At 39.9% G+C, this 21,448-nt stretch overlaps 1 protein-coding gene across 2 annotated transcripts in view; it reads right to left on the bottom strand.

Moving 5' to 3' along the window:
* Window positions 1-4,662: 4,662 nt before the first annotated feature.
* SBF2 (SET binding factor 2) overlaps window positions 4,663-21,448 on the bottom strand; it is a 571,734-nt gene continuing 554,948 nt past the window's right edge. For both annotated transcript variants that reach the window (XM_033928005.1, XM_033928006.1), the window contains 8 exons: window positions 21,131-21,257; window positions 18,411-18,538; window positions 15,382-15,615; window positions 14,755-14,859; window positions 13,499-13,677; window positions 10,658-10,745; window positions 9,090-9,221; window positions 4,663-6,736 (listed from right to left, as the gene is read on the bottom strand). In XM_033928005.1, coding sequence (XP_033783896.1) covers window positions 6,638-6,736; window positions 9,090-9,221; window positions 10,658-10,745; window positions 13,499-13,677; window positions 14,755-14,859; window positions 15,382-15,615; window positions 18,411-18,538; window positions 21,131-21,257 — 1,092 coding nt within the window. In that variant the 3' untranslated portion in view covers window positions 4,663-6,637. The remainder of the gene's footprint in view (window positions 6,737-9,089; window positions 9,222-10,657; window positions 10,746-13,498; window positions 13,678-14,754; window positions 14,860-15,381; window positions 15,616-18,410; window positions 18,539-21,130; window positions 21,258-21,448) is intronic.

Genomic DNA, 21,448 nt, shown 5'->3' with positions numbered 1-21,448 from the left:
AGAGAGTGGGCATAAATGGGAAGTTCTCAGACTGGGAGAAAGTGACTAGTGGTGTGCCCCAGGGCTCGGTACTTGGGCCGATCCTATTTAACATTTATATCAATGACCTTGAAGACGGAATATCCAGTGAGATCATTAAGTTTGCAGACGACACAAAGCTATGCCGGACAATCAGAACGCAGAAAGATAGCGAAGAACTCCAGAGCGACTTGTATCAGTTAGAGAAATGGGCAGAGCAATGGCAGATGAAGTTCAACGTGGAGAAATGCAAAGTAATGCATTTAGGCAGTAAGAATAAGGAACACGAGTATAGAATGTCAGGAGCAACTCTTGGTAAGAGCGAACAAGAAAGGGACCTGGGTGTACTGATAGATAGGACCCTGAAGCCGTCGGCACAATGCGCGGCAGCGGCAAAGAAAGCGAACAGAATGTTAGGAATGATAAAGAAAGGAATCATGAGCAGATCGGAGAAAGTCATAATGCCGCTTTATAGAGCAATGGTCAGACCACACTTGGAATACTGTGTCCAACATTGGTCTCCCAAACTAAAGAGGGATATAAAACTGCTGGAGAGGGTGCAGAGACGAGCAACGAAGCTAATAAGAGGTATGGAGAACTTGGAATATGAGGAACGACTCAAGAAACTAGGACTGTTCTCCCTTGAGAAGAGGAGGCTGCGAGGGGACATGATAGAGACGTTCAAAATATTGAAAGACATCGATAAAATAGAGCAGAAAAACAAATTATTTACACTGTCCAACGTGACACGGGCAAGAGGACATGGTTTAAAGCTAAGGGGGGACAAGTCCAGGACAAATGTCAGGAGGTTCTGCTTTACGCAGCGAGTGGTGAACGCCTGGAATGCTCTTCCACAGGAGGTTATTAAGGAATCCACTGTGCTAGGATTCAAAGGCAAATTAGATGCACATCTCCTTATGAGAGGCATAGAGGGATATGGGTGGTAAAACTACATCAGGTGTATACCTGACTGGGCCTCCGCGTGTGCGGATCGCCGGACTCGATGGACCATGGGTCTGATCCGGAGATGGCAGTTCTTATGTTCTTATGTTCTTAAATGTACTAGTTGTGTTTGGAACGGCTGAATGCTTCACCAACAAATATATTTAAACTAAAAAAAGAAACGGTTTAGATGCTGAAGCTATCATTGGTATTCTTGTTTTCAAGTAGAACTCATGTGATGTTGGATATTTGTCTAAAAATCCCTGGAAATGTAGTAGATTTGGATGAACTGAATGTCAAGTTACATGTAAGTTTAGGACACAAGCTTTTTGCTCGGATGTAATTTCATTTTTCTAATCACAGTCCTTGAACATTTTTGCTTGTTCTGTGGGCTTAAAAAAAATTCTGCTATAGTGCACTGCTGTTGCTTCCACGTGACACTTTAATTTAGAAGATACATGGGCAGCTGTAATATGTACACTCCTGGGCTCAAATTTGTAACGTCACTGCAGATAGCTATGTGTTTTTGAAATTTCATGCTGAAAGAATGTACCATATTCATCAATATTTGACCAGCCATGTGTTAGGTGATGACTGGAGCTAAGTGTTTTATTGGAACAAATCATTTTCTTACATTCCTCTATGACAAGCTGATCCAATGGATGGAGTTTGAATGCGTATTTTATTGGTGAAAATGAGTGCTTTTTGGTTGCCAAAATCATTTATCTATCCCACTGTGGCAATAGCCTGCTGTATTTATAGATTTGTGCCTGACCTTTTGTCCCAGTTAACGTGGTTAACGTACAGTGCCTTACATGGTCTATCTTGCTGTCATGACTTATGCATAGTCATTTAATTTTTTCATAGGTCTGGTTATTATGTGTTTACTGAATGCCTTGCATGTGGCTGGACATAACAAGAAAACCCAGTATAGCTGTAAAAAAAAAAAAAAAAAAGCTGCCCAAAAGTTTTGTAGTTGGATTTAGTTTGACGAACTGAACAGAAACTGTAGTTCTAAGAGCAGCGGTCTTAATCTTGTGGCCCGCCAGGTACTATTTTGAGGCCCTCTGTCTGTACACGATTGTCCACTCCACAAGTGTCCGGCGGTCACTGTAACCTCACACAAGTGCTTTCCTGCTTCTGTACATGATTGGGAGGTGGAGACCAATCGCCTGCAGATGCAGGAATGCGCTTGTGTGAGGTTACAGAAGTGAGGTGGGCAATGGTTGGAGGCAGTGCAGCTTGTGCGTGTGTCCAGTGCTGGAAGAGGTGAGAGCTGAAGGCGGTTGTGGATGCCTGTTATAACTATTATAATCTTTCTTTTGTTAATTCAAAGGAAAAGGAAAGATGTTAAACTTTAACTCTGAGGGCCGCAAAAAAAATAGGGTACTTGGAGGCCACAGAAAAAATAGTTAATGTCTTATTAAAGAAATGACAATTTTGCATGAGGTAAAACTCTTTATAGTTTATAAATCTTTCCTTTAACAGTTAAAGAAAAGATTTATAAACTATAAAGAGTTTTAGCTCATTGTCCAGTTTGTCTTGACTAGATTGTAAGCTCTTTTGAACAGGGACTGTCCCTTCTGTGGTTTGATGTATGTCTAGTAGCGCTATAGTATTTTTGAGGCTCTGAGAAATTTGGATGGGGTTCAAGTTGATGTAATTCTGGATTTTTATGAGAGGGATCTACAATTGTATTCCTTGCTTATATATTCCTTAAATCTTCACCAGCAGGAGCAGCTTCTTTGGCCTGTTACTCACACCAGCGTTGGCTTTCCATCTGATGTCACTTCCCGGCCCTGTGACCCAGAAGTGATGTTATTTCCTGGCCCTGTGACCCAGAAGTGATTTTAGAAAGGAAGCAGGCTGGAGAAGTTGCTCAAAGATTTAAAGAGGTACAGGGGAAGGAGGACATGATTGGCAAAGTGCTGGTGCCCATGGCTGTCCACCATCCTGCCCCCCCTCCCCTGTAGTATCCTATGGGTTACATCAAGCGATAGAATGGATTTTAATTTAATCTGATCTTCCTTGTTTGGGTGTGAGAGGGATAATGACAGCAGTTGAAAGGAAGTTATAAGAAGGGGGTATGTCCGGAACCTTGGGGCATCCAGTTGATTTGGCATGTTGAAGTGAGAATGTTGTATGTGGGTTAATATTTTGAAAAAGTATTTAGTTTTGATGCTAGCTTGTGTTCTGTTGCAGGGGGAATCCTTGATAAAGCCGCTGTCATCTGGTGAAACATGTCGGATTCACTCCCCTTGGCCGACGGACAGAATGTGTTTTGAACGTTTGTAGTTAAGATAAGTAAATGTTTTCTATTCACCCTTACAAAGATAAATGAGGGGTTTGGGTTTAAAACTACGGGGTCCTTTTACTAAGGTGCGGGTGCTAAATTGGCTACCACACCTTAGTAAAAGGACTAGTATATATAAAAAATTATTTATATCTTAAAGATTAAAGATTAAAAAATGTATTCAAAACTTATGAGGAGGTTGGTGTGTAAATCTCTTGGCAATGACAGGATAACAGCCTTGAGTGACACCTCTGAAGTTTTGATATAAAACTATTTATAAGGGTTTTGCCTACTAGTATGTTTTTTTGTGTTCTAGAGGGCTATGTGGCTATGGACATACTTTAAATTCTGCTTTTTCAAAATTTTGGGGTTTAGAACCCTGAGAATAGGCGAGTGTAGTTGTAAACTCTGATTTAGACACCATATTGAAAATGTCTCCCACTATACCTGTCTGAGGCATTGCAGTAATGATTCAGCTATGGTGACAGTCCAGCGATCATAGGCTCTGAATCTTGTTTAAGGGTGACACCTAGTGACCAAACACCATGACACTCTCCCCTGTACTTGGGTTGTAAATGCTGCCTTTGTAGCATTGTCAGCTAAATGGGGACCCATCAGACCGGTTGGGGGGATGAAAGCCCCCTTTTGAGAAGTTACTTTGCATTTTAGATCATCAGCTGCTTGATGAGGAGTTCGTTGTAGATGTATTTGTACATTTTTTTGTTTATTGCTAATTTATTTATTTTTAATCATTTTTATTAAGGAATCAGAAGGAAACAGGCAACAATAAGCAATACAAAGCATGTAAACACCAACCAAAAGATATACAATACCAGAGCAGACCTGTAAGGCAACAAGTGGGGTGAGTCAAACATACAAAGAATACAGCAGAAACTAGGAAGGTCCCCTACAAAGAACAGGAGCCACATGTGCGCCTCGTTGAACAGATCCCAATTCCTCCATTTCGCATTTTATCATTTACTCCCCAAACCTCCCCAACATAACTTTATAATTGGTTGTTGTTGTTTTTTTTTGCTACAATAGTAGTGTAAAAACCGTCTGGAATCATCTGCTCTTTCTACATTCCCTACAGGCTTTTTCACACCTAATGGGCAGACTGGATGGACCGTTCAGGTCAATTTGTCGCCATTTCCTATTGTTGTTCTGTATAACATTACTAATGGTGTTTCTTTTCCTTATTATATTTTGTTAACTGCTGTGCTCTGTTTGTTGGACTTGCTGTTATATCAAACAGCTTAATAAATGTAAACCTGTAACTGTTTTGCTAGTAGTTATGTTCTGGATAGCAGACAGGGTGGTTCCAGCCAGCCCTCAAAGACTCCCCAGTAGGCTTACTGGTTAGAATATTCATAACAAATGGAGTACTGAAGCCACTGATGTCAAACAGATTTCTATTTTTAAAAAATATTTTATTTAGGGTAAGATACATCCCTTGAGGTACATTTATTACAAGACAGCATACACAGGTCATATAACAAACACATACAATTGTTAGAATAACCTAGTAACAAAATAAGCAGGGTGGTGCATATATCGTCGGGGTCATCTCCATAACAATAGGATAAGTTTTGTCTTTTTTTTAAACAAGTACATGAAAAACATACTTCATATGTAAGAAAAAAAATAACAAGGTGCAAAAATGGAGAAAATTCTTCAGGCTACCTATGTTACAGAATGCAAACAGCTGTATTTCTTTTTCCATTCAAAGACAGTGTTTTGTTTAAACTTAAAACTGACCTTTTTTTTCAGGCATAAACCATTCAACTCAAATTATATACATGAAGTCAGATTAGCGTTTCAAATTAAACCCCCTCCCCACCATATATATATACATATATATACAGACACAGTACAAACTTTAACATTAGATGTGAAACATACAGTATTAACATTTCCAAACATAATGCATTTAATGTCTTATAACTCCAGTTAATATCACACATGCTTGTTCCTAAAACGTCTATTTGACTTTGGCTATGGACAACATTCTTTAAAGACTTTTAAGTCAACCACATAACCAAATCTAATAAAAAATATATATAAAAAACATTTCTTACAATTTTATGTGCAAAAGTTTTTAAGTATCAAAATTACATCACACAAATGACATTCTGTACATACTTCATATAGTGGAGCTGCATGAGCCCTGCTGTTCTGTGTACTGGGAATGTATTATAATTAACACTTAAGTGCAAATGCTTATATGACTGTTTAGTGCATTTATATTTTTTGCTTTAGTCACTCCTTTACATAGAGCAGAGAGCAGCAGCTTAAGTACAGACTTCACAAGCTCCTCCCACAAACTTCTCTACTGAGTGTTCGCTTGCAAAACCGATGCCCAAAGTGGTTTGTAAGTTGGCTGCTTCTGCTACTTTTCAAAGTCTCATTTGTATTCATTATGGAAAAATAATTAGTGTTAATCTGGCCTCTCTCTAGGCTGGCTCCAAGGCTAGTTCCAGATGAGTAATCCATTCATATTCTAAAGGAAATGTAGCCTGTTTCCCTTTTAGTAATAGCAAGTGTACCACTGGAAAATCCTTCATTACAGCAAAATGCCATTGGAACAGTATTCTGCAGGGCTCACAGGGTATAGCAATGTCTAAAAGAATTTATTCAAAAGCACCATTTCTTTTATTAAAGGGTTTAGAACCAGTTTCCCCTACGCCTAAAACCGCAGCGCTGCACCATGCCAATATAGTTACTGTGGGTGTGGGCAAAGGTTTCATTTGTAAGATAGTCACCACATAATAAATGTCCCCCCAAAACTGAGAAGTCTTGGAATGCTTAAGTAATCCCGCATATTTAGCTGTTAGATCACGGCTATCGAGGTTACTGGTTACAATAATCTGTTCATGTTCAGATAAGGCAAAGTAAAAGATGAATTCTAAAAATAATTTCAAGCCTTGTCCTTCCTCGGCTAGAAGGCAGCCGACTGGGATTTTCCTATTGTCAAATTCCGTTTTGCTGATGTTTAGTGAAGACCTTGATTGGCCAGAAGAATCCCTGATTTAAATAGATTCCTGTTCTGTCACAGTTACATAGTGAAAAAAACAGAGTGGCAGAGCACCATACATCCTGTGAAGATGTTATCAGGGAGAAGTGGTGAGGCATGTCTGTTTATGGAAGCCTGTACGCCAAGTAGTGCATGGACCGTGGTATTCCCTTTACTCAGAAATAGAAATGATAGGCAAAATCTCAGCTGTATAACAAAGGCAATGGCCACCGATTTTTAAATGGATATGGTGTAAAAGAATCAGTAGCATTAGCCCTCAAAGGGGAGGTTGCCTCTCTGCAATGGCACATCTTACTTGTAAGAAGCTGTTTCCCCATAAATCGCATCTCTTGGCTTCAGTTTTCTTGTATTTAAGCATCAGAAATACAGTTCTGAATCTTATCCAGCCACTGCTGAGCACTTTGTGCATCCTGAGCACAGAAATTATAGACACGTTTACTGGTTTTAACCTGTAAAGAAAGAAAAATTAACAAAAGCTTTGCTTAAACCACAGACAAAAATATAGGCAGATTACACCTTGGTTAGCGGTTGTCCCAAGGTTTTTATTGTGAATGCTTCTTTTCTTTCTGGCAGGTTGCTCTTACCCACTTCCACACTACCCAGGCTGTCTGGAGATGGGCATCTTTGTTACAACAATATCTTAAGACGATGTGGGGTAACTTGGTACAATGTCAGTGTATATCAGTGGTCTCAGACTCACTTCCCGCCAGGTACTATTTTGAGGCCCTCGGTATGTTTATCATAATCACAAAACTAAAATAAAACAGTTTCACCTCATGCAAAATTGTCATTTCTTTAATAAGACATTAACTATTTTTTCTGCTTCAGCATCATACTCTGAAAATAAACAGAAAAGGACTGGCACTGTGGAAGGGACACATGCCATCTGTGGTAGAACATGAAACCACTAAGCACCAAGGCAAGTGACTTCAGTTAAAGCAAGTGGGACATTCTGGCATGTTACCACAGATAACCCAATAAAGTGTGTCTCTGTTGCACAATATATATTTAAGCAATTACTGTGTCATATAGAATAATTAAATCTGAGATTAGATCCTAGCCGTGCAAGTCTTAGGCTTGTGTCTTCTAGCTGAGTCACACAGCGCAAGATTTCTATTTTTACACTTCCCACATTACTCCCAGAAGATGTCCTGGTCTATTGGAATGTCAAAGACTCCAGCCTTGTTCTTAAACATCCCGGGGGGGTATCTGGAAATGAACCCTGAGATTTCTGCAGCTTGAAAGAATGCATGTTTAAAGTTAGTCCGTCTGTTTTTAATTATCATTCGGGCTATTTTTTTTTTCTTGAAGGGGCTGTGGTCTCTGCCTTGCCATTTTCTGTACACACAAGGAATATTCTTTTAACATTTCAGTCACTGGATTTATTCTTTTGCACGTGCTGTGCGCATCGGAACTCAGTCTGTAAACTGTTGCCCTTGCTACAGGGTGCGGGGGTACTATTATTATCAGAAATGTGTCTTATCATTCCAACCCTAAATATCAGATCCTTAATGCAGACCAACCAAGGGACCTTGGCTTGTAGCACAGTTTTGACTTCCAATGGGAGTATATTTACTTATTTATTGGGATTTATTAATCACCTTTGTGAAAAAATTCATCCAAGGCACTACAGCAGCAGTGGCTGAGGGTCATTTCTAAAATTATGAATTTGTAAAGAAACAAGTATTTCTTGGAACTGTATTTGGATTTTAGATTAATTACCCTCATTTTCCTAATTCAGGCCCAAGGTCACAAGGCAGGTGATTTGGATCTTGGCCTCCCTGGTTCCAGTGGCACCGTGTGCCCCACCACCTCTTTGCCCCTTGAGCGCCTCCATGCCCCTACCATGTTCACCAGTGCAAGCCGCATCTTCCACTTGCTGCTCGTGCCGGCCTTGGCTCTCTTCTGACATCACGTCCTGGTCCTGCAACCAGAACGTGACACCAGAAGGGAGTAGAGGCAGGTGCGAGCATCAAGTGGAAGATGCTGCTTGCACTGGTGAACATTTAAAGAGGTGGGGTGGAGGGTGGAGAGAAGAAGAGGTGCTGATGCCCTATGCCACTGCCTGGTTTTTAACCTGACAGTCTAATCTCCACTTAATTTCGCTAACCTGTACTAAGCTGAGGGCTTCTGTACTGATTTTAATAGAGTTCTAAAGCCGTCTTAATATGTTATAATAGGTAACATGATTTTTTAAAATCCTTATTGTATACACTTTATAATCTGTGAAACAGGTACATTCTATTTTTTTTTTTTTAAGTTTGTTGGCTAGCTTCAAATTGCTGTGCATAATTGAACCTCTTTTTATCTTGTTGAATAAAACCAATGCTGTTTTAATCCTGTTTAAACACCAGAAACCCTTTGCTTATTCCTCTTCTCAATGTATTATCTTATCTAATGAAGCTAGGCTGTGCTCCAAATATCAACAGGTTATAACTTAAAAAAAGAGGCGTCATATCTAGGGTCTGGTTTGGTAGCAGGACTGTAGAGGAGCTTGAAAACCAGACCATGTTGATTCTGCTTTTATTTATTTTTTGCAGTAGAGGTCCTCTTACTAAGGTATACTAAATGCCATGCAGCCCATTAATTCAATTAGTGTACCTTAATAAAAGGACCCTTAAAAAAGATACCACGTACTCGTATGCTGATAAGGGTACAAAATGGAACCAAATTGGCGCTATGCAAGAAAAATTAGGCAGACTGGATGGATATTTGGTCTTTTTCCTTCCATCATCTACTATGTTACTACATATTTTAAGGAAGACATTAAAGAATTTACACATTGAATTATTTTTTACTTACATCAAAAAAAGCTTTTTCACTTGCGTGCTTTGGTGCGCCGATGGTGGCTGCCGCAGGCATGACAGTTTCTACCTCTGCCAGGTCAATGTGCCCTTTACAGCTGGTGTCCTCGCCTGAGTCATAGTACCTCAGCTAGAAGAGGGAGGAATGGGAATCTAGCTATGAAATGCAGCATGTGAACGCAACGTTATGGGCACAGTAATCTCTAAGTCATCCTAGAAAGTATTAGATTTGATTTCTTTCTTTACTAGGAGCAAATATGCCATAATATTATGTAATGAGGCAAACTGAATAAGAGAAAATATTGGAGTTTATGCTAGAAGTTAATGGAAACTAAACCTTCCTAAAGACATCAAAATATAAAAAGGTAGTGTTAAGCATTATAATAGTAGTACGAATGATGATAATATGATTTAGGGCAGAGGGTTTTATTATCAGTGGTGTAGTTAGCCCACTATGGGGGGGTTTCTTTGTCTCAGTTTATGTTCTGGCTTATTTTGTGTATATATTTGTTGCAGTGTCCCTCCTGAAGAAGCTCCAATTCGTGAAACTCAAGTCGAGTGAAATATGACACAGTGTTAGTATCATCACAAGGCTTTAAGACCGGAGCGGCTATGGGACGGGTCCCAGCAACTCCACTGCTTAAGATAAGTATAGGCTGATAAATTAAAATGTGAGATTTGTGTCTGTATGCAGTGGTATGAGATGGTGATCAGCTGTGATCAACTTACGTGTTTAATCACTAGAATTGGGTCTGAGCTTTTCACACACACATTTTTTGTATGTATTTATATATTTAAAAAAATTTTAATTAAAAAATATTATAAGGTTATTCTGCATTAATATGAAGATCACCTAATTGAAGTAGAGTTTTTCATATTTTTTTGAGTGTTATAAAATTAACATATGGTATTGAATACTGAGGTTGAGGGCTTGATATTTTTCTAAAATAATCTATTTCCCATTGGCTATGCTACTTAATTCATCATTATACAGCAAAGAAATCGGACCACATACATTATTATTTTAGGTATGTTAAATGCATCTTATTTCAACAATTTACAAAGTGTGAGGGTTAAGACATTAAACATAATTGTGCTATTTTTTAAACTTTTGATTTGATTGTCATAAGAGGAGAGAATGAAAATTGCAGCAGAGATGTCGAAGTGGGAGGAAATGGCAAAACAGTGGTCTGGGTTTTAACCCAAAATGAAGAGGAGAAGACATCTGATTTGGAAGCAAACATCAAATCTTGACCAGTGGCATTATGCTATTCAAGGGGAAAGCAGTAAAGTGAGTATTTAAATGAAATGTCATTACAGATGGTGCAGATATTGTTAAACATACAACACTTGCTTATTAACCACTTTGAACGCTTCTGGCTGACTGGGTCAGATTAGGTGGTATTAGTTAAAATATTTTATGAATACCATGTCTTGCATGCATTTATTTTTATGCAACAGCCAGAACAGCTACTGCAGTCCTATTTTCCACATTGGTGCATTTTTCCTGCTTTATCAAATCTCATAAATAATATGTGCATGATCATCACATTCTGGAAGCCTCACCTGGTGTTTTGTTACATCTAGTACAAACCAGCGCGGTTTCCAACCTTTCAGCAATGCTCCTCTTTTGTAAAGGATACCTTCAAAAGACCTGAAAAGAAATAATAGTACAATGTATTTCTGTCTATGACAGCAATCTGACATCTTCTAGTCCCCCAGAGGAAGATAAATTCTGATACATCAGTGTACATACTAATGTCTTCTTTAAAAGCAGTTACTTTGGTAGAGACAGAATAAAATTCACCTCTAAAGTCATATGAGCCGATGTGTTATGCTAATTCATTTTTTATGATTACATTTGTATGGCCATTACGCCTTCATTTTTGCTTTCAATATTTTTTTAATGTTTTTAAAGTTTTTTTGTATATGTTTTATTGTCAGTATATATGTTTTGTAATTAGTGTGTTTGTCCATATATTTATGGTTTTATATTATAGACCCCTGATGCAGGCCTTTGGGCCGAAACACTAATATGTTGAGTTTGTGAGTTGCCTATGTACATTGCAAGATGGACTGAATTTTGAAGGGGGGGAGGGTTTATGCCCATGATTTGATGTTAGCGGTTAAGCTGCTCTTTGCTGCTGTTGTTTCTGAGGCTTTTTTTCTCCACCGTATAGTTAATGTTACAAAATAGTTTATAGGTGATCTCACTCTAGTAGCTTTGTTCAACAGGAGTAGGTTTCATTTATTTATATGTCACCTGAACTGATAAATGTCGTTTCTATTTTTATATGCTGGTTTCATCCAAAGTAGATATATTTCTAGCAGAAATATACTGTTGACTTCAAGTGAAACCAAGATATTCATATCAGTTTAATACAGTGGAACCTTGGTTTGCGAGCATAATTCGTTCCAGAAGCATGCTCGTAAACCAAAGTGCTCGTATCCCCTTAGGAAGGGAAACTGACTTGATTGGTTCCCCCTCCCCCCCCCCCCCCGAGGCCATGGGCACGCTTCCACCACCACCCCCAAGAACCGGCATCGCCCACCCAATCTGGCACTGGCATGCAGCGCCAACCCATAGGACATGCCGGTGCCTGAAGATACCTCCAGATCCTGCCTCTTGCTGATGGGGACTGGGCCTTGAGTGAGAGCCAGAAGGTCTTCTTGAGTATGCACAGATGCTCAAGGCCCAGCCTAGCCCAGCAGCAGGATCTTCAGGCGCCGGTGTCAGATCGGAGGGCGGGGGACTCGCAAATCGAGTCAACGCTCGGTTTGCGAGGCATGATTTGCTTGAGTGTTTTGCTGAACATCTTGGGTTGTTTTTTATTTTTTTTTTTGAGGGGGTGGGTTGGAATTGAGCCCTGGGTATATCACAGGGGAGGAGGGGAATATAAAATATTTCTAGCCCAAAGGAATAAGAGATGGATTTTCTGATTGAAATCCTTAATATCATATGGAATGGCAACATTTTTATTAAAGACCATCCATGATAGAGCAATAAAATAAGGATAATATCTTTGTAGTGATACACGGAGATAAATTAATAGGAAAAAGAATAAAGAAACTTGAAAAAGAAAATTAGCAAGAAAACTAAAAAGAAAAGGAAAGAGCATAGAGATTTGTTTGATGTCAAATTTATTGACTGTGTGGAATCCCGGTTCTGATAGTAAAATGCTTAATTAGAAAAAAAGATGTTATAACTTTTGAACAGACATTTGCTAGAAATATACATTGTGGAAATTGGGACATATGTAAAGAACAAATGATGGATAAAAAGTTTTAGAACTTGCCAATAATATAAACCAATCGTAAGGTGAATATAAAGACATGTGACTAGGTCGGCCTCAGCAATGCTGCATTGAAGGTTAAGTATGAGAGCTTGCAGGTAGTAAAAATATCTATAAAACAATAAATGGCTAACTAAAATCCTTTGTGTTTATAGAGATGCTGTTTATCGAAGATTTACCCTGTTGCAGCAGGAGTGAGATACGTCCTGGTCATGTCGGTTACAACATAGCGCCGGAGGGTCAGGACATACTGTGAAGCTAAGAAATGTATTGAAGACACCGTAGGAGTCGATAAAGAAAACCTGAGATAAGTTTCATAGTAGAGTTCAGTGAAGAATTGTTCTTAGACGGTTATACTGCTGGTCTTGGAATGCGTGATTGTGCTTGAGGCATAGTGGTTTGAACTGTATGACTTCCCTGCATTTATTCAATCACACTAACTGACTAAGGATATATAAGTTAAAAAAGTTTAGTTTATTTTAAATGAGTATATTGCCGGAAAATAGGAATAAAGATAGAACTAATTGAATTAAAAAAAATAATAAGGGTTTTCTTTGCCAATGATTTCAGCAGGCGCAAAGTGACGTGTCCCATTTTAAACCTCGATTGAGTATACAGCTCCAGATTCTGAGGCTTTTTGCCCTTATGGCAATCCTTAAGATAAATGAGGTAGTAGGAAAATAAATTTAGTCTCAAGATATCACGATTTACTAGTGGGATATATTTAATGGTGTACTATTTGGACTTATCAGCCAATTATGAAAATGGCAGCTTTAGAAAACTACTCAAAACGCAGTTATTCTAGATAATGATCCTTTATTTTTGCTGCTTGTTGAAGAATTTTCCTATGATCCTTTTTGGCTTTCATTTCTTAAGAGTTGATTTTCTGAGGATAATTTGGTTTTGTCTGATTTTACTTGTTTTATAGAATTATGTATGTAAAATTATGTAAACCGTTTAGGTTTAAACAGTACATAAAATTTTAAAATATATAAATAAATTAGAACCACTAGATTGGATTACTGGGTTGTATTTGTAAACAATTCCGCTAATTAATGGTTCATTATATAGGTGTGGCAATCTTGAAAATCCAGACTTATTAATAGCAATCTACCTGTTTTCATCATTCTTTGATGTAAAATGGTTGTACAGGGTTGCTGATCTTCCGTCTACCCCATTGGATGGGGAGGCACTAGTAAGTTGTTCTTCGCCTAGGCCACTGTCTGGCAAATGCACCATGGACTGTTTCTGATAGGATGACAGGTTGGTAGACATCAACCCAGATCGATTTCTCTAATAATTAAAAAAAAAAAAAAGGAAATAGAAAAGTTCAAACAATGTACTTTTAACTCAGTTTGTCGGTCGCCTAATTTGGGGATTTTGGACCATATTGGGCTTCATTCACAAAAATCATTAGGGGTTACGAAAAGCAGGGCCGCCTCTGTTTTCATTGTACCACCCCAGCTTGACTACGCCACCAGGTACATCCATTGAAAGACGAGGATGTCTTCCCTCAGGCTCCTTAATGGACAGTCACGCATGCAGCAGGATTACAGGACTGACACTGAAGTGAGGAGCAGTGGGCTGAGAACCTGGAGTCAAGTCTCCCTGCAGCTCCCTGTGACCCTGGGCAAGTCACTTAACTCTCCATTGACCCAGGTACAAAACCCAGCCCAGTAGGGACAGAGAAAGTTCCTGCATAGCATATGTGAACCATTTTAGTTGTACCACAGAAAGCTGCTATATCAAGTCCACAACCCATGACATTGAACTGTCTTAATAATTAATATTTAAAGGTGTAATCACAAAACATTTTAGGAACTGAATCTACAAGCCCATTCAAGTGACTATCTTGCTTGCATTGTTCGTAGCCATCAGTCATAATTATTATGCTTGCTTTCCATTTGACAGAACTATAGTGACAGAGTGTCCTTCTTAAAAGGGGTTGCAGGCAAGTTCCTGAAATTTTTATTTTTTTTTAATCTAAAGTGGTTAGAGCAGCCTATTGAATAAACCAGGAAATCCAGGTTTCAGATCCCTCCAATGCTATAAACCCTCCACTGCTTCAGGTACAAACTTAAGAGATGGGCATACTGGAAGGGCCATTTGGCCTTTATCTGCAGTCATGTTTCTATGTTTCAACAGAACCATAGAAATGGGAAAATCATGGCAGCTTCCATGAACTTCCTGTGGTTTCTAAGCCTTGCTGAAGTGTTGCCACAAATTAGGATGATGAAAACTATTAGGTAGCTCTGAGGCGTTCACAAGACCCTGAGCCTGCTTTAACCTATTTCACTGCTGTGTCATTATGAAGTTTTTCTTCCTTTTCAGCTTAATTCATGAGCTTACACGGTGTCTTCTGCTACTTACTTTTTCTTGTCTTCCATTTTCCTTAAGATTCCCTTTTGCCTTTTCCCACAACAGCTGCCACCTCTCAGGAGTCTGACTTAATTTGTTCTCCAATCTTTCAATTTCCTGCAGGCAATACAAATATTTGTTTCTTGGAGACAGTGTTCTGATTCAGAGCATCTTACATACAAACGTCTCATTACCACCTGCTGTATGAAAATGATAAGGCTTGAATGTTTTCCAGTGCTGAAAAACATGGGAGCCATGCGGACATTAGCAACGTGCACGGCCAACATTAACATTCACTGTCCTTTTACAAGTCAAGCTAACAAACTGTAATAAAAGAAGGAAATGTATTAGAGAAACTTATTTGTTTTGGAGGAAAAAGTAAGTATAATATGCCCTGGATGTGTAACAAAGAATCTGACCTTTAGAGTTAAATGCTGGGTTAGACTATTTCCTGTCAATAAGCAACATTTGTGGAAAACACAATCTCCCCCTCTCCCCCCTACCAAACTCCTTTCACTTGTATAAAGTGTTGTTCTGGTGGTAAAAAAGCTGCCTTAGATGTCCTAAGGCAGCTTTTTTTTTTTTTTTTTCCCACCAGTAGGTGCTGGATAACATCTCTTTGTTTACTTGGGTACTCACATGCAAGAGGCTGGTGATTGCATCAGGCTGTACCTTGCTGATCTCATCATAACATGGCCACACTATTTTCCTTTTACTTTGTGGCACTATGTCCTCAACCTGATCAGCTTCCTCTATGCTACTGAATCTTGCAGAAGCCATTGCCCAGTCATAGGAAGGACCTGTTGCAATGGTCTCTTCCATGTAGTAGTTCCACTTTTTCAGGTTTGATATATTCGCACTTGGTTTTAGTGCCTGATGGACAATTAAAAACAAAAACACCTTGTAAATCTATATAGTATACATTTTAAATTTGGAGAATTGTTATTTTTAGCTCAAATTATTTTATCTAGCAAACATGATCAAATTACTCAAACCAATAATTTGTGAATATACATTTCCCATTACAAAACAATACTGTAGGCATCATTATCCTTTTGTAATACTTAAAACAAGCAAAAAATACTAACTGGATCCCAAATTTTATAAACACTGATAGCACACTATATTTTTTTGCATCCACTACTCCCTATTAAATGTATGACACACCATATCACACTGTGTATTCCTATAACTATCAATAATAATAAAACCCTAAGCGCGCATACGCACTCCTACCTGCGTGATCTGTAGCTCCATGGCCGGCAGAGAAATGTTAAAGGGTGTGGCGCGTGCGCACGTTCGGAGCTAACACTGGGGAGAAAAAGAGGAGGTGGCAGCGACCGAGCTAGGGGAGGGAAGACCATAACCACTGCTGCTCCCTGGTCGCACGGTCTTCTCCTCTGCCTCCACTCTGGGTCAGAGCACCGTTGCAGCTTGCAGAAGCCGCGCTCTCTGCCTGCCCGGTGGCGAACCAACACCCCTTACCTCTGAATTTCAGTTCGTTGGGAGGGGGAGGGCAAGAGACAGACAGCCACAGAGAGAGAGTGAGAGACAAAGAAAGACACACAGACAGCGGCCAAGGGGAGAGAGTCAGACAGACAGCGGCCAAGGAGAAAGAGACACACACACACAGACAGTGGCCAAGGAGAGAGAGAGAGAGACAGAAAGACAGCGGCCAAGGCGAGAGAGAGACACACACACAGACAGTGGCCAAGGAAAGAGACAGAAAGACACGCAGACAGCGGCCAAGGAGAGAGAGAGAGAAAGACAGATACACAGACAGCAGCCAAGGAGAGAGAGAGAGAAAGAGACAGAAAGACACACAGACAGCGGCCAAGGAGAGAGAGAGAGAAAGAGACAGAAAGACACACAGACAGCGGCCAAGGAGAGAAAGAGACACAGACAGCGGCCAAGGAGAGAGAAAGAGACACAGACAGCGGCCAAGGAGAGAGAAAGAGACACAGACAGCGGCCAAGGAGAGAGAAAGAGACAGAAAAACACACAGACAGCGGCCAAGGAGAGAGAGAGACAGAAAGTAAGAGGCCAACGAGAGAGAGAAAGAGACAGAAAAACAGACACACAGTGGCCAACGAGAGAAAGAAAGACACACAGACAGCGGCCAAGGAGAGAGAGAGAGAAAGACAGACATTCAGAGAGAGTGACAGAAGGAAATACAGCCAGCCAGCCAGTGGCCAAAGAGAGAGAGAGAAAGACAGACAGCGGCCAAGGAGAGAGAGCGACAGAAAGAAAGACAGACACATCTATTCTAGCACCCGTTAATGTAACGGGCTTAAACACTAACTAGTATATGTATAATCTAATTATTGAGGTACATAGGTAAAGATAACAAATACTCATGAGTTTAAGCTTATATATGTATAGCTCTCTACTAAAAGCTAGACTTCCAGACAATAATCTAATAACATAACTTTCCTAAGTATTCATAATTGAAGTATTCATAATTGAACATAATCTCAAGATAATTGAGTGCTTGGTTTATATAAACGTAGCGCATTTTTAGTGCCAGCAGTGGCAGCAACAGCTCGGACACTCATAGGACTTCTATTTGTTTGAGATGTTATCTTAGCAGCTTTAGCTCGGATCCAAGTTCTCTACAATTACCAAAACCAGAGACTGTATCACGAATACACTACTATTAATGAAACCTGCAAAGACTCATTCTAGGGTCTTTTCTATATTTTGGGTCCTAAAGAGCAGTAGACACTTTCCCCAACACTCTTGAACCTACTGAAGAGAACCTTTTTGTGAAAGTATAATCTGCTAATGAGTTTTATAAAGCCAATCAAATACTAGATCTTTCACCCAAACTTTTAGAAACGGAAGGCTGGATTATCAGAAGGAAATCTCACATGGCGTTCATCACAGATCCAGTTTTTTAAAACATGGTTAAAAACAATTACTGAATCTCTTCCAATTATGAAAAGCCCACTTATCTTAAAAACTAGTGTCCTAACGCTCTCATCAGGCAACCTTCTGACATGATGATATGTTTTGCTGTGTTGTATCGGGGTACAGGTTCCTGTCTGACCACTTCACTCAGCACCGCACTTGCTAATGTTAAGCTCTGACAGACATTATCTGAATATTTTTTTTCACGATTGCAGGAAACTGTAACCTGATGCAATAGAGTGAAACATGATATTGTTTGGAGGTTGCCTGATGAGAGTGATAAAGAAGAAAGAAAAAAATTTAGTACTTTAAATTAGGGGTGGACATTAGTGCAATATTAATTCAATTAATTTGTTAAAATTTTAAACTACAACTTTTTTTTTTTTTTAACTCTTGACCAAAATTTTTAATTTCCCTCTGTTGTCCAGCATTGTTTTTTCTCCCTTTGCCTATCCTGCAGTCCAGCATCTCTTCTCCCACCTCCCCTCATTTTCAGTAACAGGGTCACTGGCAGAAGCAGCAATTCTTACATGCTGTCTGCAGCTGACTTGAAAGCCTTTCCCCTGCCGTGTCCTTTCTTTCCCCAACACATGGAAGAAGTGGAACAAAAGGTAGAAATCCACAGAATTCAGCAGTTCTAGAAACAATGGATGTTAACAATAGCAGAATGTATTGAATTAATAGATGTCTGCACAGCCAGGACCTCAGTAACAATATGATAAAGTGTGTAGAATATATGTTAATGCTTTGTTTTGTACCTCGACTTCACTGGGTGAAAATAGGTAGTTGAAGAATACTGGGCTCCTCTTATGTAATCTCTCGATGCATTCCCAAATACAGATTCCTTTCCTGGCATGTTTGTCACCTTTATCTTCAAATAAAGTACCTTCATGAAATAGTTTAAAAAATATTTTAAATAAAATATGTTCCAACAAAAATGATGCTGCTTCCCTGAGTTTTATTTTAATGTCAACATCAAAAGCAATAAAGAACTTCCCCACCAACTTCATATGCTTCAAACATGTACATTTTCCTTTTACTGATGAAAAGGGAAGGCTGGCCTATTAAGCACCAGACCAATAGGGCCGACACTTGGGCAGAGAGGCCAGCAAGGAAAAGGCAGTCAGGCAATTTGATTTTCCCACCAGCAGGAAAACCATAGTTCTTAGCCAGTGAAGCTGGCCATGCAGCAAGGGGAGAAGGAAGTCTTGCCCTGCTGGTAAATAGAAAAATGGGGAGGGGAGAGGGGGTCACAGTGATGGGAGTAGAGAATGACATGGGAATAAATTTTTCCACGTTTTGTCGCTGTCCCATTTCTGTAAGCTCTGCCTTAACCAAATAAGCCTTAAACACTTATGATTTTAAAGTGTTTGAGGCTTGTACAGATGAAGGCAGAGCTTGCAGGAACAGGAAAAGAACTCGCAGGGATGGGGAAAAATTTGTCCCCTTGCCATTCTCTAGATGGGACCTCTTTGGCAAGAGTGGGAGGAGGGGAAAAGAAATCATTTAAAGGACCTAGTGGTATAAGAAAGAAAAACTAAAGAGAACTCAGATAAAAAGGGGGGTTCAAGTGCTAAAGTCGGTGCACCTGTACTCAACAGCACATTGGGATCCAGGTAACATAAATGGGGTGATGGCCTAGTTGGGACCCAGCCCTTCAAAATAGGTAGAATGGGGTGAAGAATGGAGCAGGGTGACTGCAAAGAGCAGAGGAAAACTTAAGGGAGCAGGCTAGCTCCCAAATTGGGGTGGGTAGAGGATGGTGGCAGGCCCTGCAAAGAGTGGACAAGAAATCCAAGACTACTAGGCAATGAAAAGCTTCCTCCCTTTTAAACTGGTGAGGTAACTCAAGATATGAAGGATAGTGCCATGTGTAGTAAAGTGCACCAAATGTGTATAAGCACCAAGATAACCAGTACATACATGCTTTTCTATTAACCAGCTTGCAAATGAGGGGCATAGGCACATGTACACCTTACATGCCTAACTTCTAGAATGCTCTAATCACATACATAGGCTGGTTGGTTGGCCTCTAAATGCCATTGACTGGGGCTATACTCTTACTGTTCTAAGTTACCTTAACGATTATCCTGGTAAAATGACACTGATATTGCTGTTATCTGGCTAAATGCAGCTCTACCCATTATATCTTGACATTTAGTGCCAATTTCTGAATAGTGGCCGGGTTAAATATTCAGGTACCCTGACAATAAGCGCTACCATGATTTTCAGGGTAGGTCTTAATAGAAGCCCTACTCCAAAAGTAAGCCCTAGTCCCTTGAAGCCTAACCCGAATGTCCCTGGATTTGCTGGCAGCAGGGCTTTCCCCCCACCCCCCCTGCCACCCCCCCCTGCTGCACCTTCCATCTTTCCATCTCTCCCTCCCGTCCAAACCCCGCCGACCCTCCGATCGCGAGACCTACAAAGAGCAGCGTTGGCAGCACTCTAAACAGGCTGCTTTGCGGCCTTCTCCTGCCGGGGCATTCCCTCTGCCACATCATTGATGATGTCATCAGTAATAAGACACACAGAAGGCCCCGATGGGAGAAGGCCATAAAGCAGCCTAGCTGACGCTGCTCTTTGGAGGGAGGTATTTAGGTCTCGTAGTTGGCGGGGTTTGGATGGGAGGGAGAGATGGAAGAGTGGGAGGGTCAGTGGGGTTTGGCTGCATGACGGGGGTGAGCTGCTCAAGGGTTCTGTTGTACGGAAGGGAGGGAGAGAAGCTTTATGCTGCAGAGGGAAGGTACAAGGGGATGAGTGAGATGGGAGGAAAGATGCTGCACATGTGGGGGAGAGAAAGGAAAGAGGAAGAATTGGTGTGGAGAGGAAGGGAGAGATGATCATGTATATGAAAAAAATAAGACCTACCCTGAAAATAAGCCCTAGTGCATTTTTTGGGCCCAAAATTAATATAAGACACCGTCTTATATTTGGGAAAACACAGTATAACTTCAAATGCTGCGGCTAGCATTTTAAACGTAACTCAGACTGTCGAGTTTGTATACTGACCCAACACCTTTTGTGGGCACATCACATACTTAATGTGACTTTTACGAGCTGATCAAATCTAGCTGATTTTTTGAGTGGGCTGGATTGTGAGTGTTACTTGAAAAGCCCTCCCTCCATTCATCTGTGTTGCATTCTACAGAGTCCCCTGTTTCTGTTGTAGAATTATCTGTTTTTCACTGTTTCTACATTCTGAGGCTCTGCGAGAAATCCAGAAGAAAATTTAAGTCTATGAAATTCAATTTCTTAAGAAAACCATTTTCCAAACACCATTCTCCAGGCCATGATGCATTATGCAACATCATTTCACACTTTACAGATCACCATGCTTCACACCATTTAAAGCTTAATACAACATCATATTCTAAAGGTTTCCATGAATTAATATTAGTTTTCTTTGGCACTGTTAAATATGAGTTAATTGACAGACATGATAAGCAGTAGTACAGCAAAAGTTCTTTCACATACGAACCATGTTCTAATCTTTCATAGTCTGAATCCAGTAGAAAGGTCTTGAATCGGTTTGACACATAGTGGAAAGCCAAAAATTTAAGATAGTACTGATTAAATTCAAACTCCGTTGGGTACTGGTTGTGTACCTAACAAAATACATAGAAAATAACACAAGTTACAAGAAATACGATGATTATGTATTTGCTTTATGGCAGATACAAAGACTGCAGTCTGCCAGATTTACCCTCCTCCCAACCCTTTGTAGTGCAACACTGGTACATTTACCCCCAAGGGGAGGGAACGATTTTCAGCCCATGATTTTACTTAGGTAATATCA

The sequence above is a fragment of the Geotrypetes seraphini genome, chromosome 19 (genome assembly GCF_902459505.1).
Source record: "Geotrypetes seraphini chromosome 19, aGeoSer1.1, whole genome shotgun sequence".
Classification (NCBI taxonomy): Eukaryota; Metazoa; Chordata; class Amphibia; order Gymnophiona; family Dermophiidae; genus Geotrypetes; species Geotrypetes seraphini.
This window is presented reverse-complemented; position numbering and strand designations above follow the sequence as displayed.